General features: G+C 40.3%; 1 protein-coding gene across 1 annotated transcript in view; it reads left to right on the forward strand.

Annotated features, from left to right (window-relative positions):
* The window catches only part of MKI67 (marker of proliferation Ki-67), a 22,264-nt gene extending 9,824 nt beyond the window's left edge, over window positions 1–12,440 (forward strand). The window contains exons 10-22 of the mRNA XM_072424840.1: window positions 1–393; window positions 705–814; window positions 899–1,076; window positions 1,457–1,585; window positions 2,536–3,350; window positions 3,724–3,766; window positions 4,286–4,369; window positions 5,444–5,584; window positions 6,110–7,861; window positions 8,603–8,692; window positions 9,297–9,413; window positions 9,496–10,845; window positions 11,912–12,440. Of these exons, the coding sequence (XP_072280941.1) occupies window positions 1–393; window positions 705–814; window positions 899–1,076; window positions 1,457–1,585; window positions 2,536–3,350; window positions 3,724–3,766; window positions 4,286–4,369; window positions 5,444–5,584; window positions 6,110–7,861; window positions 8,603–8,692; window positions 9,297–9,413; window positions 9,496–10,845; window positions 11,912–12,024 (5,315 nt within the window). The 3' untranslated portion in view covers window positions 12,025–12,440. The remainder of the gene's footprint in view (window positions 394–704; window positions 815–898; window positions 1,077–1,456; window positions 1,586–2,535; window positions 3,351–3,723; window positions 3,767–4,285; window positions 4,370–5,443; window positions 5,585–6,109; window positions 7,862–8,602; window positions 8,693–9,296; window positions 9,414–9,495; window positions 10,846–11,911) is intronic.
* The last annotated feature ends 1,927 nt before the right edge of the window (window positions 12,441–14,367 follow it).

The following is a 14,367-nucleotide window of genomic DNA, read 5'->3' on the forward strand; positions in this document are numbered from 1 at the left end:
TGTCCACACCAGGCAAGAGATCACCAGGAAGACCTCCATCCGCTACTCCAGCTAAGCGGTCTCCTGCTAAATTGTCCACCCCAGGCAAGAGGTCACCGGGAAAATCCCCGGCTAGCAAATCTCCTGTTAAATTGTCCACAACACCAGGCAGAATGTCTCCAGTTGTAAAATCACCCAAAACTCCAATACCATATACCAAAGGTCGATTTTCCATTTCTCGTGTGAATACACCACCCCAGTTAGTAGAGAATGTTTCTGTATCAAAAACACCAAAGCAGCCTCGGAAGTCGTTGTCATCAAGGAAAACACCACTCCGAAGAAGCAGAAAACTTGATGCCTTTGAAGCAATTCGTGCCAGAAGGCGCAGTGGTGCCTCTGAGGCCAATTTGTTAGGTAAGTGCTTTTTCTGGGTGGGTGTCTGGCCCACCACTGCTAGATTTTAGATTTGTCAGAATAAGATCTCTCCATATGAATTAATGTGTTCTCGTGGCATATGTTGCTAAGATTGTTTAGAAAGGTCCCTAATCAAGCAAGGCATCATGCATTGATGTGGCTGTCAGGAGTATAGGACTTTAAAGGATATGGGCAAGCTGGGGCACCACGCGGTAGATAAATTATTGAAGCCTGTATGTGTTACATATTTCGAGCACATTTTCGGAGAAATTAACTTGTAATTTGACCTTGTTCCTCTTTTTCTTTTCCAGTGGCTAAATCATGGGCTGATGTGGTAAAAATTGGTATTCCAAAAGCTCAAAAGAAAATTGACAAACCTGTTCTGAAGGCTCTGGCTACTAAAAAGAAACCTAAGCCAAAGGTACTAGTCTACTGCCTTTTTATTAATTCTTGGTTTATTGTATAGTGTTTCTGTGTAATGTAATTCACACCTCTCTTTTTACAGACCCCAGCTAGAAAAATAAAGGATCTTTTGAGCACTGGCCATGCAGATTCACCAGCAACTATTCTTGTTGGAAGAGCTCACACAAGAAAGTTGAACTTGACCGGATATGTACCAAAGGTGGTCAGAAATCAGGCTGTGGCTGTGAAAGTGAACCCTGCTCACAATGAAAGCTTCACTGGTAAGTAAATGGCATCTGCAACTCATGTTTCTTGGTCTGCAGTTTTGTAGTTACTGCACTCCCATTTACCTTGTCCTTTAGCCGTATGAGGCTATCTACTTTTACTGCCTTATTTTATCCTAGACTTCTGTTCTGTCTTGATGTTTCTGGGCTTTAGAGGGTCTGCTTTATTAAGGAAAAGTCAACCTTGTACTTAGGGACCACAAAACAAAACATTTTCTTTGACTGTATTAAATCAGTTTGTACTCAAACTGGCATGCTTGGTTCATCACTTGTATTTCAGAGCTCTTGGTCACTTCTAAAGATGATATTGTGAAGATTTTCAATAATCAAACACATTGATTCATTGTTGGCTATAACCAGGTTTGTTTCCATTATAGGTATGGCAGAGTTATTTAGCACACCTGTGAATGCAAGCAAGCGAAGAAGTAGTAGATCTGACGCATCTAAAGTGGGCACACCAAAGTCAACAGTTGAAATGTCTGTTATGCAGACTCCAGAAGAAGCTGGTGAGTATTAACTGGTATTTCCTGTGGCTGGCACCTTGCCAGCTTCTTGAACTCTCTTCTGCACATTTGACAGATGGCGACAATAAGTGGTACTGTTCACTGCTGCTCCTATTCATTTGCTGTGGCGCTACCACAGGGTGAAGCTGCATGTAGTGTCCTCCCCCCATGAGGCTACAGTTCCTTGTGTGAGGTAGCAGTAAAAGCACAGCAACTCTTAACACCACTGTGAGTTTAAAATTGACATTGATCTATAGCAGGCATGGGCAAACGACGGTCCACTGGCCGTATACTGCCCGATAAGGATGTTTCTCCGGCCCTTTGGGTGTTCCATGACTCCCGGTGCCACCCCGAGCAGGGTCGTCAGAAGGACCCCGGGTTGGTAGGAAGGCGCACCGGCCAGAGCCAGCCCCCAGCTCTGAGCCTGCAATGGGACAGTGGGTGGGTTGTGTGCAGTCACACAGCCCACCCACTCCCCCATCGCAACCTCAGATCTGCGATGGAAGAGTGGACAGGGTTATGCCAACATGAAGTCACGTTCAGTGGCGTCATGATGGCATAACCCTACCCACTCTCCCATAGACTTGGCCCCTCTGTCAAATTGTTTTCAGATTGTGGCCCCTGAGTCAAAAAGTTTGCCCACCCCTGGTCTATAGCCAGTCTGAATTTAATTTACTGATACATCTCGCACAGGTACATCTATTTGTACATTATACATTACACATCAATCAAGTGTGCTTTCCCTGTCACCTGGCAAAAATACTTGGATGGAATAAGTGACCATGTCTCCTTAAAGTGTTTTATTGAAAATAGATAAATCAGTGGCAGCCCCTGTATTATGACTCAACTGTTCAGTAAATACAGCCGAGTGGTGTGCCCGGCTAAAAGGGTCTGAGTAGAACACTGTAAATGTTGATGTGCTCCTTTTTTAACAGAATTTGTTTCTATTCTAGGTGAAATGGTGGTTTCACCATTGGACAGTCCGGCTACAACTCAACGAAAGCGATACGGTAGAGATGCGGTTTCTAGGCTTCTTGAAGTTTCATTGTCTCCTGACCGTAACAGTGCCGTTTCTGAAAACACTGAAGAAGCCACCTCAGTGACTAGTAAAGCCAACCGTAAATCTGTAGGACTTACAGGAGTTAAGCGTATCATGAAAACACCGAAACAAAAGGGAAAACCTATTACTGATCCACATGCTCTAAGGAAGTTGTTGAAGACACCAAAAGATACTGCATCCACTCAAGCATACATTCGTAGATCAGCTAATCTTGAAGTGCTGGGCGTTGCACAACTCATGAAAACTCCCAAACAAAAGGGAGAACCTGTGGAAGACCTTGCTGGTGTAAAGAGGATCATGAAGACCCCCAAACAGAAAGGAGAACCTGTGGAAGACATGTTAGGAATAAAACGCATCATGAGAACACCAAGACAAAAAGGAGAACCTGTGGAAGATTACACTGGTGTCAAACGCATCATGAGGACACCTAAGGAGAAAGGACAACCAGTGGAAGATATGGTCGGAGTAAAGCGGATAATGAGAACTCCCAAACACAGAGGACAACCTGTAGAGGATATGGTTGGAATAAAGCGCTTAATGAGAACACCCAAAGAAAGAGTTCAACCAGTGGAAGACATTAATATCAGTCACTTGATGAGTACGCCTGTTAACAGCACCCAGTCAGCTGAAAATACTCGCCCAATAGAGGAAATATTTGGCATGAGAAACCTAGTGAAAACGCCTCCAAAGAAATTGGCTTCTGAACAGGTAATTCTTGTTGGCCTTCCTTTTATCCTAAAGGTATGCTGATAGAGGGAACAGTTATTGTTTGCAGTTTGCAGTTGTCTGTAGAACTAACAGACTTTCTGTTCTGTAGACACCTCAGTAAAATCAGTTTAATGCATCTTTGGACCAGTCACCCAGATTCTCAAAGTCTACATTCAAGACTTTTTTAAAGGATTTACTTTTCCACTTTCTATAATAAATAATATAACAAAAAGCCCGGTTGGAGGTTACAAGCTATTCATCATGACATAACTGCCAGACTCTGAAGTTTGACTCTCCCTGTTCATATTAATGGTGTTTTAATTAATGTGTTTCACCACAGCTGGCTCCAAATAATCATTTCTCTTGTTTACAGGCTTTGACTACTGATACCACAAAAGCTGGTGACGCTTTAGGTCGTAAGTATGCCTTCTTTATTACATGTTAGATTGGAATGTTGCTTGACTGTGGGGCTGGATGGTATAAATCTGCTATAGTGGTTGGCTTTACTTTTAGCTATATACTGCTTGGTATAGATTACTGCCGATCTTTGTTGTGTGGTGATAATGATTGCATGGTTTGTTAAAGGATATTTATACCTTAAATGAAGTATCCCTTTAGCTTTAGGCTAATTAGTGTTACATCTTTAGAAACTCGGTCACTTTGTCTTAAATGGGTGATCTCTGGTGTGTTAATGCTTTGTGTTAAGGTGCATTGTGTTCATATAGAGCTTGCGTTATCTTTAACGTAGGAGTATGCAGTAGTGCTTTCCAATTTGCTCTTATGCATTGCAAAATGTATTTGTGCAAGATGCACTAAAAAAAAAAAAAACAGCATTTTTGCACGCCATTGCATCAATACATTGTCATTTAACCTAAATTAGCCAAGACTTCCTCTTTTTATCATGGACTGAATTTTGTTTTTTATTTTTTACCCAGCTCTTGGAACAATTTCTAATACCCCTGGAAGGAGAGGAAGACTGTCCAAGCGCCTTTCTCTTACAGCTGAAACTGTTACAACGGGTATGACACTGTATTTCACTACCTATTTTGACAGTCCGTGCTCTACACCAACAGGGAAATAAGCTGCACCAATGTTGCCAAAACGCATGAACTGTGGCTTAGTCCCACCTGTTTTCTTGGGCTGCACAAAGCAAAACTTGAGGCCTAAATATTTTCTAAAATGTGTGCAGGCTTCTCGGTTATTACTTACACTGGTTGTGACAAGCATTATTGAACTGTTTCAGCCTCCTGTCACATTTGTTTATTAGATAAGACTTTAGACTACCAATATACCTCTTGAAGTTAGGTTTTACGATTGACGGCACTCTGTTCTTGGTACCCGATTCAAAATGCATAACTTCCATTCTCTCATATCTGCAGCTATCAGTTTAATGAGGTTGTAACTTGTCACTCAAATGGCGTAGCTTTTTTTTTTCAAATTCTGAAAGTGAATCTAAATAAAATCTAGATATGTAGATATAGCTCTATAATATGATGCCCCAAAGTTTATTTTTTTGGAAGGATCTAAAAGTGGGCCAAAGTGAAAATGTATACCAGTGACACCAGTATGCCTAAATCTCCCAAACCCATTTTTGCAGTGAACTGCACCTTTGTCATATTTGCATACAATATGACAAAATTGCTGTTCACAGCAAAGATGTTGATATATTATCACCTTTATTGCATTCCTTGGCTGGGTACAAAGTGACACAATTTTGTACTTGCTAACTGCCTTCCAGTTCCTACCTGAAGTGACTTGAAAGTAAAATCTATATCTAACTTTTCTATGCTTAATTAGTGGGTGGATCTGTTGGTAAAAATTAATTGATGGAGCATAAGTGTAGTTTGTACGAATGAGCGATCATGTCTGGCCTGACACTTCTGTCTGAGAAATACTGGAAGGTCAGACATCTGCACAACATCTAGGGAATTTCAGCTGAACTCGCTCAAAAAAACAATAGTTTAAAATTAGAATAATTTAAAATTCCAGCCTGTAACTGCCATTATGGTAAAAAATGCTTAGGTAATTTTCTTTTTTGACCTATTGGTGTGTTTTAAACTTAATTTTTAATCTTGGCTTTTTGTTTTGAACAGTAAATGAAGTACAGAAAACCTTGGCAGTGGCAGAGTCTGAGATTGCACAGGAATCTGGTGTCCAAATATCAAAGGTTATTGAATCTGCCCAAAAGAAGAAAGGTAGACTATCCAAGAATATATCTGCTGTACCTTCATCTGGTAAGTTGGTCAAAAACATACTTATTCCATTGCTTGGAATATGAGCGATGAATGTGTTTCATGTATAATTCCCTGATGGGAGTATGTTTCCTGATGCCTGCTCTTTAAAAGATAACATTTTTGATTAGGGCTGTCTTGGTTATTTTAAAGGCATAGAATCAGTAAGTTGTACACTTATAATCTTGTTTAAAGAAATAAAATATCTTGCACACCACAAGACTTCACCTTCTGGCGCAGAAGTCAAAAGCAAAAATGGCATTTAACATTCAACCTGGCAAAAATAAGTTTCAATCTTGGCTTAGATTTACAAACCTTGGCTTTCCAGCCCTAAATCCTTGCAAATTACCTTGTGATGCTGTATTTCTACTAGCGGTGTGGAAACTAGCAGAAAATTGTGACTGCTGGTGACTTTGTCCTGACTTCCCATTAAATACATTTTTAAGTTGTGTAAAATCACAATATTGTAGAATTTCTAATTATTTGTTCTTGTACACAATACTAAAAATCTCAAATGTAACCTTACAGAAATTCCTAAAGAATCAACCGCTGTTCCTGAAGTGACCTCACCTTCTCGAAGAGGAAGACCTAGGAGCATTATTTCTCCTGTTGCCGACAATGTAACTGCACTACCAGATGAGGAAAGTGTTTCACAAGCACGAACAGAATCTGTTTCCGATGAGGTGATTTCACCTTCACGAAGAGGAAGACCCAGAAGCACTTCATCAACACCAAAGAAACCTGTTGCTGAAGTGACATCACCTACACAAAAAGGAAGAATTAGTTCAGCTGTAGCAAAAGAGAGCCTTTCAGCTGCTGCTTCCCCTACACGTGGAGGAAGACCAAGCACTACTTTGCCGCTGGCAGAGGAATCTCTTACAGTTTCTCAAGAGGTTACATCGCCTTCACGTAGAGGAAGACCCAGCAAAACTAAAACAACCAGCGAGTCGGTTCCCACTGTGGAGTTGACTTCACCTTCTCGTAGAGGAAGACCTAGTAAAACACCACAGGTAAAAGATTCTGTGCAAGCTACTTCTGAAAAGATTATTTCACCTGTACGTAGGGGAAGACAAAGTACCACTGCAGAAGCTGCTAAGGAATCTGAAGAAACTACTGATGTTGTTGCTTCTCCATCCGGGAGGGGAAAGCAAAAGACCACTCATGAAGAACTGAAGGAGTCAGTTGCAGTTTCTGATGCCCATGTGATTTCACCTTCACGCAGAGGAAGGACTGTAGAAGAAGCAAAGGAATCTGTGCCAGTTGCTAATGAGGTGACTTCACCAATGCAGAGGGGAAGACGCCAGGTCCTGGACCCAGCTGCCGAAGGAAACCCTAAGAAAACTAGAGGTAGACCACAGAGGACTGAAGTTTCCAAGGAATCTGTGCCAGTTGCAGCAGTAACATTACAATCTCGTAGAGGTAGATCAAAGGACCCTGTGGAAGTTCCCAAAGACTCTGCTCCAATTGCTGGGGCTGCAGCAGCCTCTAAAAGCACAACAGAAGTACCTAATGAACATCCTGCAATTGAGGATTCCTCACAGACACATAAAGAAGCCTCTAAACGCATTTCAGATGGTTCAAAGGAACTAGTCCCCGAGGTTAAATCCCCACGTAGAGGAAGGCCAAAGGCCTCTGCAGAGCTACCCAATGAGCCTGTGGTGGTAACTGAAGAAGTGTCCTTGACTCGCAGTGAAAGATCAAAAATCTCTTCAGAAGTTCCAGAGAAATCTACTAATGCGACTCGTAGAGGCAGGACTAAAGCAAAACCTGATCAGTCTGAAGAGCCCATACTAGCTGCAAGTGGAGACCTAACATCCGCACGCAAAGGAAGATCTAAAGCTGCAGCAGTGGTTAACGAGCCTGTTCCAGAGGCAAGTAGTGATGTAACATCTCCTGCACGCAGAGGAAGACCAAAGGTGGCTGAACCTAAACAGCCCATTCCAGCAACAAATGAAGTGACTTCTCCTCCTACCCGCAAAGGAAGACCTAAAACTGTAGATGTACCTAAAGAGCCTGTTGCAACAGCTGATAGTAATGTAACCTCACCCACAAGTAAAGGACGATCAAGAACTGTAGAGGTGGCGATTCCAGCAGCAAGTGATGTAAGCCTTCCGACACGCAGAGGAAGGCCTAAAACTACAGACGTACCTGAAAAACCCGTTCCAGACAGCGAAACAACATCACCTGCACGCAGGGGAAGACGCCAAAACACTGCAGCACCTCAGGAACCTGCTCCAGTTTCTGTTGAGATCGCATCTCCTAAACCTTCAGAAAAGCATGGTGGGTCTACAGAAAGCATTTTTTTTTTCATTATGATTTTCTTTAGCTTTTTGGTAGAATGAAAACTGTTTGCTATAGACAGCAAGTTGTTTTAGGTTAGACCAAGCCAATTGCTAAAATTCAGATGTGAAAGTAAATTGTTTCTGCAACTTTTTCTTCCTGTACTTATAAGAAATATGGCATATGCTGAAAACAATGCAAATTATACTTAAATTTCAGTACTTTGACACTGACCTAGAATTACACAGCAAGTGAGATCAGAAAGCCATAACTGTGGCCGACCTATAAATGTCTTAGAATGAGCATAACGCCTTAGGACGTTTTATTCCCAAGAATGTACAATGGCCCCCCTGACTTAACTGAAATGATTTCAAGAATAAAGTTTTACCTGCAAATGTGTTTTTTATTTTGGTTAGCATTGCTTGTTGGTGAGATGTGATTTTTGTTTTGCTTTTGATTCTTGGGCCAGCTCACTGGATGTAAATGATGGGATGAGTTAGGAGTAAGCTAAACTGAGTAAATTGAAATAAATGGGAACTACCTGTGTCACCCAACTGTGCAGGTTACTACTTTTTTATTGATTTACTTTTGTTTGCTTCTAAAACTTACAAGATCAGTAAAGTGACAAGCCAGGGAATATGTGTTCTCCACATTGGCGATTGCTTGTAATTTGTGGCTTTGACCAAGTCTGTGGTCTTCAGTTTAGCACTAAATAGACTCCTTTTTCTTTTTTTGTTTCAGAAACACCGGATAAGGCAAATAAGGTTATTGTAATAAAAAGAGGCAGAGGAAGAAAAGCTGTACAATATGAGCAACCTACAACCACTGAAGGTAAACTTGTATTCAGATTTTCTGTTTTAATGCAGCAGTACGCTCAGTGTAAAGTTTGTCCTTCTTATATGGGTCTGACCCTGCTTTGTTGGGTATCCATCTCCGCAATAGCAGTTAATCTTATATAGCCTTAGCAACCTAAAGCATATATGGTAGAAAATTGGGATGATAGATGTTAAGACCTTTTTTTTTTTTTTTTTAAGTGGATAAATTGGCAAAACTAAACTTGTTATTCCAATGGTCTCTCCAGTAAGTGCAGTTATCAGTTACAACCATCTCCCTATCTTGGTATAATTCTTTGTGTTATAAGGTTATAGGTTGAGATATTGCCTCAATCCATCCATTTCCAGTTTTACCAATTCTGTGTTTTTAGATTTTTCTTTTAAAGGCGTTTTTATCTTCACTTGATGACCTGGCTAGTAACACATTTGTCTTAGGATGGCTGCACTTACTCCCTCCCCTGTATATATAGAGCAGTATAGCCACCTATCGAATAACAGGTTTTTATGTCCTTTTCTGATTTCAGCGTCTGACTAAAAGCTGACTGTTGTAGGCACCCTCATAGTTTTACTTTAAAATGCGTGCTATTTTTTCTTTTGAATAGAACCTCAGACCAGTTTGGAAGATTCACAGAAGGCAGAATTAAGTGTGAACAGTTCACCTGCTAGTAAACCTATTGCAAGAAGAGGAGGACGTCGTAGGAATGAAGAACAAGTGGAAGGTATGTTTTCATGAAAGCTTAATGTAAGGACTCATCCGGGCTCTTTGTCAAATGCTGTAACGTATCTTCATCACGTTTTTAGATGTCCCTGATCCAAAACCACAGGAGCCCAAATTAGACGCAAGACGCAGAGGACAGTCCAAGTCCAGGAATGCTGACGAAGCCTCAAAGGACACTGTAGATGTTCCTGACAAGGCAGAGAGTCCTGCAACCAAAACTGCTAAAAGATCAGCTAAGCTTCAGAAGGATGTACAGTCTGAACCTCCTGTTGAAGCAGTGGCTAAGCCTGTACGTGGTAGGCAGAGCAAAACTGCTCAGAAGGAAGCTGCTGCAGAGATCAGTACATCAGAAGCTACTGAAACCACAAATGTACCTCAGAAAAAAGCACCAGCGAGGGGCAGGTCTAGAGCAAGAGACACCAGTGATGTGTCTTTAGAGGAACAAGAACAGCAGGAACCTGTAAGTGCTCCTGTATCCAAACAAAGAGGAAGAAGAAAAAATCAAGAGGCTGCAAATGAAACTCAGGTGCAAGCTGAACCTACGGCAGTGGAAACCTCAAGAGCCACCCGCGGTAAGAGGGGCTTGCTTGACAATGAACAACCAGCTTCTGAAGTAAAGGGAAAGAAGACTGCACAGGGTAAGGACTCTGCCGAGCCGAGTGTTAGTGAAGAAAAGCCTTCAAAAGGAAAATCTGTACAATGGCACCCTCTGCTGACCACTGATGGAAGTGATGCCAGCACAGATAAAGTTGAAGAAACCACTATTGATGCACCTACCCGTGGTGGTGGCAGGTCTAAGGGAAGAACGAAATTGGACACAGAACCTGTCCCTGCTAAAAGGTCACATAGAGGAGAGCCTGAAGACAACTCTGAGCCTCCAGCTGTTTCTGAAGTCACTACTGCAACTAGTGTTGAAGCTACCAAAGGCAGGAGAGGAAGAAAGGCTGCAATTCCTCAGGAACCATCCGAGAAAGACAACAGTTCAGGTGTACAGTCTTCAGTTGAAACTGAGCAACCTTTGAGCAAAGCAGCATTACCTCCAGCTCGGGGAAGAAAAGCAGCAGCATCTAACAAGTCCGTAGTCAGTGAGAGCAATGAAGTGGAAGCTGTTGAAGTTTCCACTAAAAGAGGAAAGCGAGGTGCTGCCGCCAGCAATTCACCAGTAAAGAGCAAAACAAGCCAATCTCCTGCTAAACCTACAAGCCAAAGTGGTGCCAAGGTGAGCAGTGAAGTAGAAACAAAACCAGCAAGAGGTGTAAAAAGGCGAAACGCCACTACTGAGGCATCTAGCAGCGATGACACTAACCATGTTGAAGCTGAAAGTGTCCCTACTGTCCGTGGAAAAAGAAATGCAGCAAATACAAGCAAACCCAGTAAAGAATCTTTGGTAGAAAAACAAGTGGCCAGTTCCCCAGCAAAAAGAAGGAAAACAGGTATGGAAATCATTCTAGAATACATTTTTTTAGGTTAGGGACCACTTCTAAATCATGAGGCAGAAACTTGCATCTGCTAGTCCTGTTTTCACTGATCTCACCTGAACGAGCTTGGTAAAGTATTGCATAAAAAAATTCAAATATCAAATCTTTACTTTTTAATAATTACACAACCTGACCTAAAGTTCCAAGGTGCTAAAGTGAATGGATGTTATGTAATCTGGTCTCCCTGTCATTCATGTAGCTACATTTGTTCTGCTTTAAATGGGTTTTGTCAAGTTTAAGAAGGGTCACGTTCTACAATATTTTTTTTTATCTGTGGTAATTAAATGGAACCTTTTAACTCGGGGCAAGAATCTTGCTATCTTTTCTGCATTCCTCTGCCACTCCTTTGCTGTGTTGCAAATACCCAGCTCCTGCCAAGTAAGGAAGTATTGATGCATTGATCAGGCCCACTCTGTTACTATTACCTGACATTGATTACATAAGTTCCCCACAAGCAACTTGCACAGTTAGACTTGTAAAGGGTGGATTAATGTTGAAAAAGTGGCTTTAAGCAACCTCTTGGTTGACAACTGCCCAACAAAACTACCTGGATCCATGTTGATTTTTAATTGCTGGCAAGGGTTTGGTAGCTTGTAGGTACTTGGAAAATACACAGACCCCAATCCTGTGACCTGCATCTGTCTAGTTTGACTAATGTGTCCCTTCTGCTAATCTTTTTATTTTGGTCGCTTCTAGCCATTAATGCAAAATCATTTCTAAACTCTGAGACAATCATTCAGTCTGACTTAAGCAGTGACTTAAACGCAGTGGATAAATTGCCTGTCACTATTTTGTGGGCACCACCATCTTCCTTCTCTGCATCGCCTATTCCTTTCTGCAATAAAGCCTTACCTGTTTTCAGATTTTTAAAGTGGAACTTTAGCTCCCGTTCAAACCTTAGCTATAGCCAAATGAATATGCCAGGAAATAAAAAATTATTGGGGCCACAGGATCAGTATGTATGATTAGAAGTCATTTGAAGCTTTAATTGACATTATATAATGTCATTTTATTTCCATAGAGGCAGCTACCAGTGCAACTCCTGCAAGAGGAAAATCAAAAGAAGCATCCAAACCAGAAAACGCAAAACCTGTAGCAACGAGGGGAAGAACGAACACACGCAGCAAAAAATAATCCAACAAGCCGTCAGCTCTCCTAATTTGTAAAATAATTTATATATGCTCACTTTGTGATCCGTTGAAATCTTTGTAAGTGGTTTTAAAAAATTGGAGATGTTTTTAATTCGTAAGCACTGCTTTGTTTTTCATTGAAATTGTACATTTTTATATTCTAAATTGTTTTTTTTTTAAATCTTATTTTGTCATAAATTACTTGGGCAAATAACTGTGACTGGAAATTTGGAAAAGCCTTTCCCAAGTTCATTTAACATGGTTTTATTTGCTATATATTAGATTGGTGTGCCAGTCTTTTTATATATTTTGTGTGGTTTATAATAAAATATTGGAATGATTCTCGTAACATTTATAATTCCCGTTGCTCCATGGGATGCTTCGAGATTGTATTCGGATCATTCCATTCTATGGCTGTCTGTAAGTATGACTTTGAGCCAAATCATATGTCTTAAGTATTTTTGAAGCTCACATCTAAGTATTTAATTTTTTTTTCTTTTGTAATATATCTGAAAAGCTTTTTGTTTACCATACTAGCTGATAGTGTGGCGGTAATGTTTTTTTTTTTTTTTTAATTCTATGTTAAGCTATTTACTTTTTTGTGATGGGGTAACGAAAGCATGGTAAGACTTTTATTTTTTACAATGCCCAGTGAGGCTAATTTTATATATTTTCCCGTCCAGCCTTCATGTAATTGTGGCAGCTTGTGCTTTTTTTTTTTTTGCCTTTTTAAAGCGTTTCAAATTTTACAACTTAATACATTTTGAAGGGTTTAAAAAAAGGGGAGGGGGTTAGGGGAGGTTTCTTCTCTACAGAGGTAGCCATGTTGTATTTTAAGCTATTATCCTTGGGCTGCAGTAAGAAAAATATGAATGGTATTCACATGAAGTGCCTCGGCTGCTTAATCACAGTACAATATGGCTACCTTGTGGTTGTTTAGATGCGCAGTGTTTACATCCTTGATTATATATATATATATATATATATATATATATATATATATATATATATATATATATATATATATATATATACGGAAGTGCATATACGCGTGTCCCCATCAAGTGGTGGCTTAGGAGGTGCACTCGTCTAAGTGCATTTTATTTGTAAATACATGAATGTTCTTAGCCCTGAAATTGCCTATTGTTCGTGATGAAACCTTTTTTTTGTTCTTCTTGCGGCCTTTAACTTCAAGTACAACCAATGTTCCATTGCTTCTGGGCCTTGTATGCTAGCTCCTTTGACACCTGTATGTATGGTGGACCTACTATGAGAATGGCAATTTCCAGGCACTGAATTTAAAGGGATGGAACAGATAGGACCCATAAAAAGAATAGGGTTGGTAATGGTGGTAATGATTGAATGGGGTTACTGGTACAGAACACAAGGATGGGGAGAGGAGTTTTTAAAGAGATCCCTTGTCAAGGACTTCACAGTATTATAGCAACTAATGCATATCCATTGATAGGCAAACTTGTCACCATCTGTTAAAAATAAGTACTGCTAGGGAACTTGAATATATGGTTTTAGGAAAGTCTGTTTTTTCACATTTGGAACTTCTCAGGCTTTGAAGGAAAAAGTTGCTGCCTTTTTGTAGTAATGAATCATAAGCCTAATGAATATTGTGGGCCAAGTCTGCTCATCCTATTGCTGCCATGTGTTATCATGTGAACTCTCTGAGTCTCGGGAACAGGTGGTTATGTTAAATATCTACTAACATGGAAACCAGTAATAGGATTCATTTTAAAGCCTTTCAGCAATGTTTAAAAAAAAGAAGTGTAACTCCGTCAGAAAAGGATTGTACAGTCTTTTGTATCAGAATGTTGCATTTTTATGTCTAATGGCAAATTTTACACATCCTGTAAGACAGATTCTCTATAAAATATGATTTGTAAACGCTCAACAATAAATTATATTTTCTGGATTTCAGTCATTGTATTTTTTTTTTTTTTTTTGACACATGTAAAGAAAGAAAATGTGTATATATAAATGAAGTGTTGACCTTTTCTTAGCATATCTCATAGTGGCTCAATAAAATTGGTGACTCGTTACTATCTGGCACCTCATTCCTGTCTTCCACTGATCACTCCTCACACTCCCTTTCCTCCAAATCCCCACTATGGCATTCCTTTTGCATCTTGTGCGGGATTCAGTCATCAAGGCTTTATTGCAGAAAGGGACAGGCAACGTCTTTCTGCAATAGGCTTTTTTTCTTTTACCTGGCTGATTGCCGTCCCGTCAAAATTCACATTTTACGCTTGGCAAAGATACAAAAACAGCTCTCCATACAAAATCTGTGAGCTGGAAGGTTTTGTCTCATCTATTTTTATTGGGCAGGTAAGCTTAT

The sequence above is a fragment of the Pyxicephalus adspersus genome, chromosome 10 (genome assembly GCF_032062135.1).
Source record: "Pyxicephalus adspersus chromosome 10, UCB_Pads_2.0, whole genome shotgun sequence".
NCBI lineage: Eukaryota > Metazoa > Chordata > Amphibia > Anura > Pyxicephalidae > Pyxicephalus > Pyxicephalus adspersus.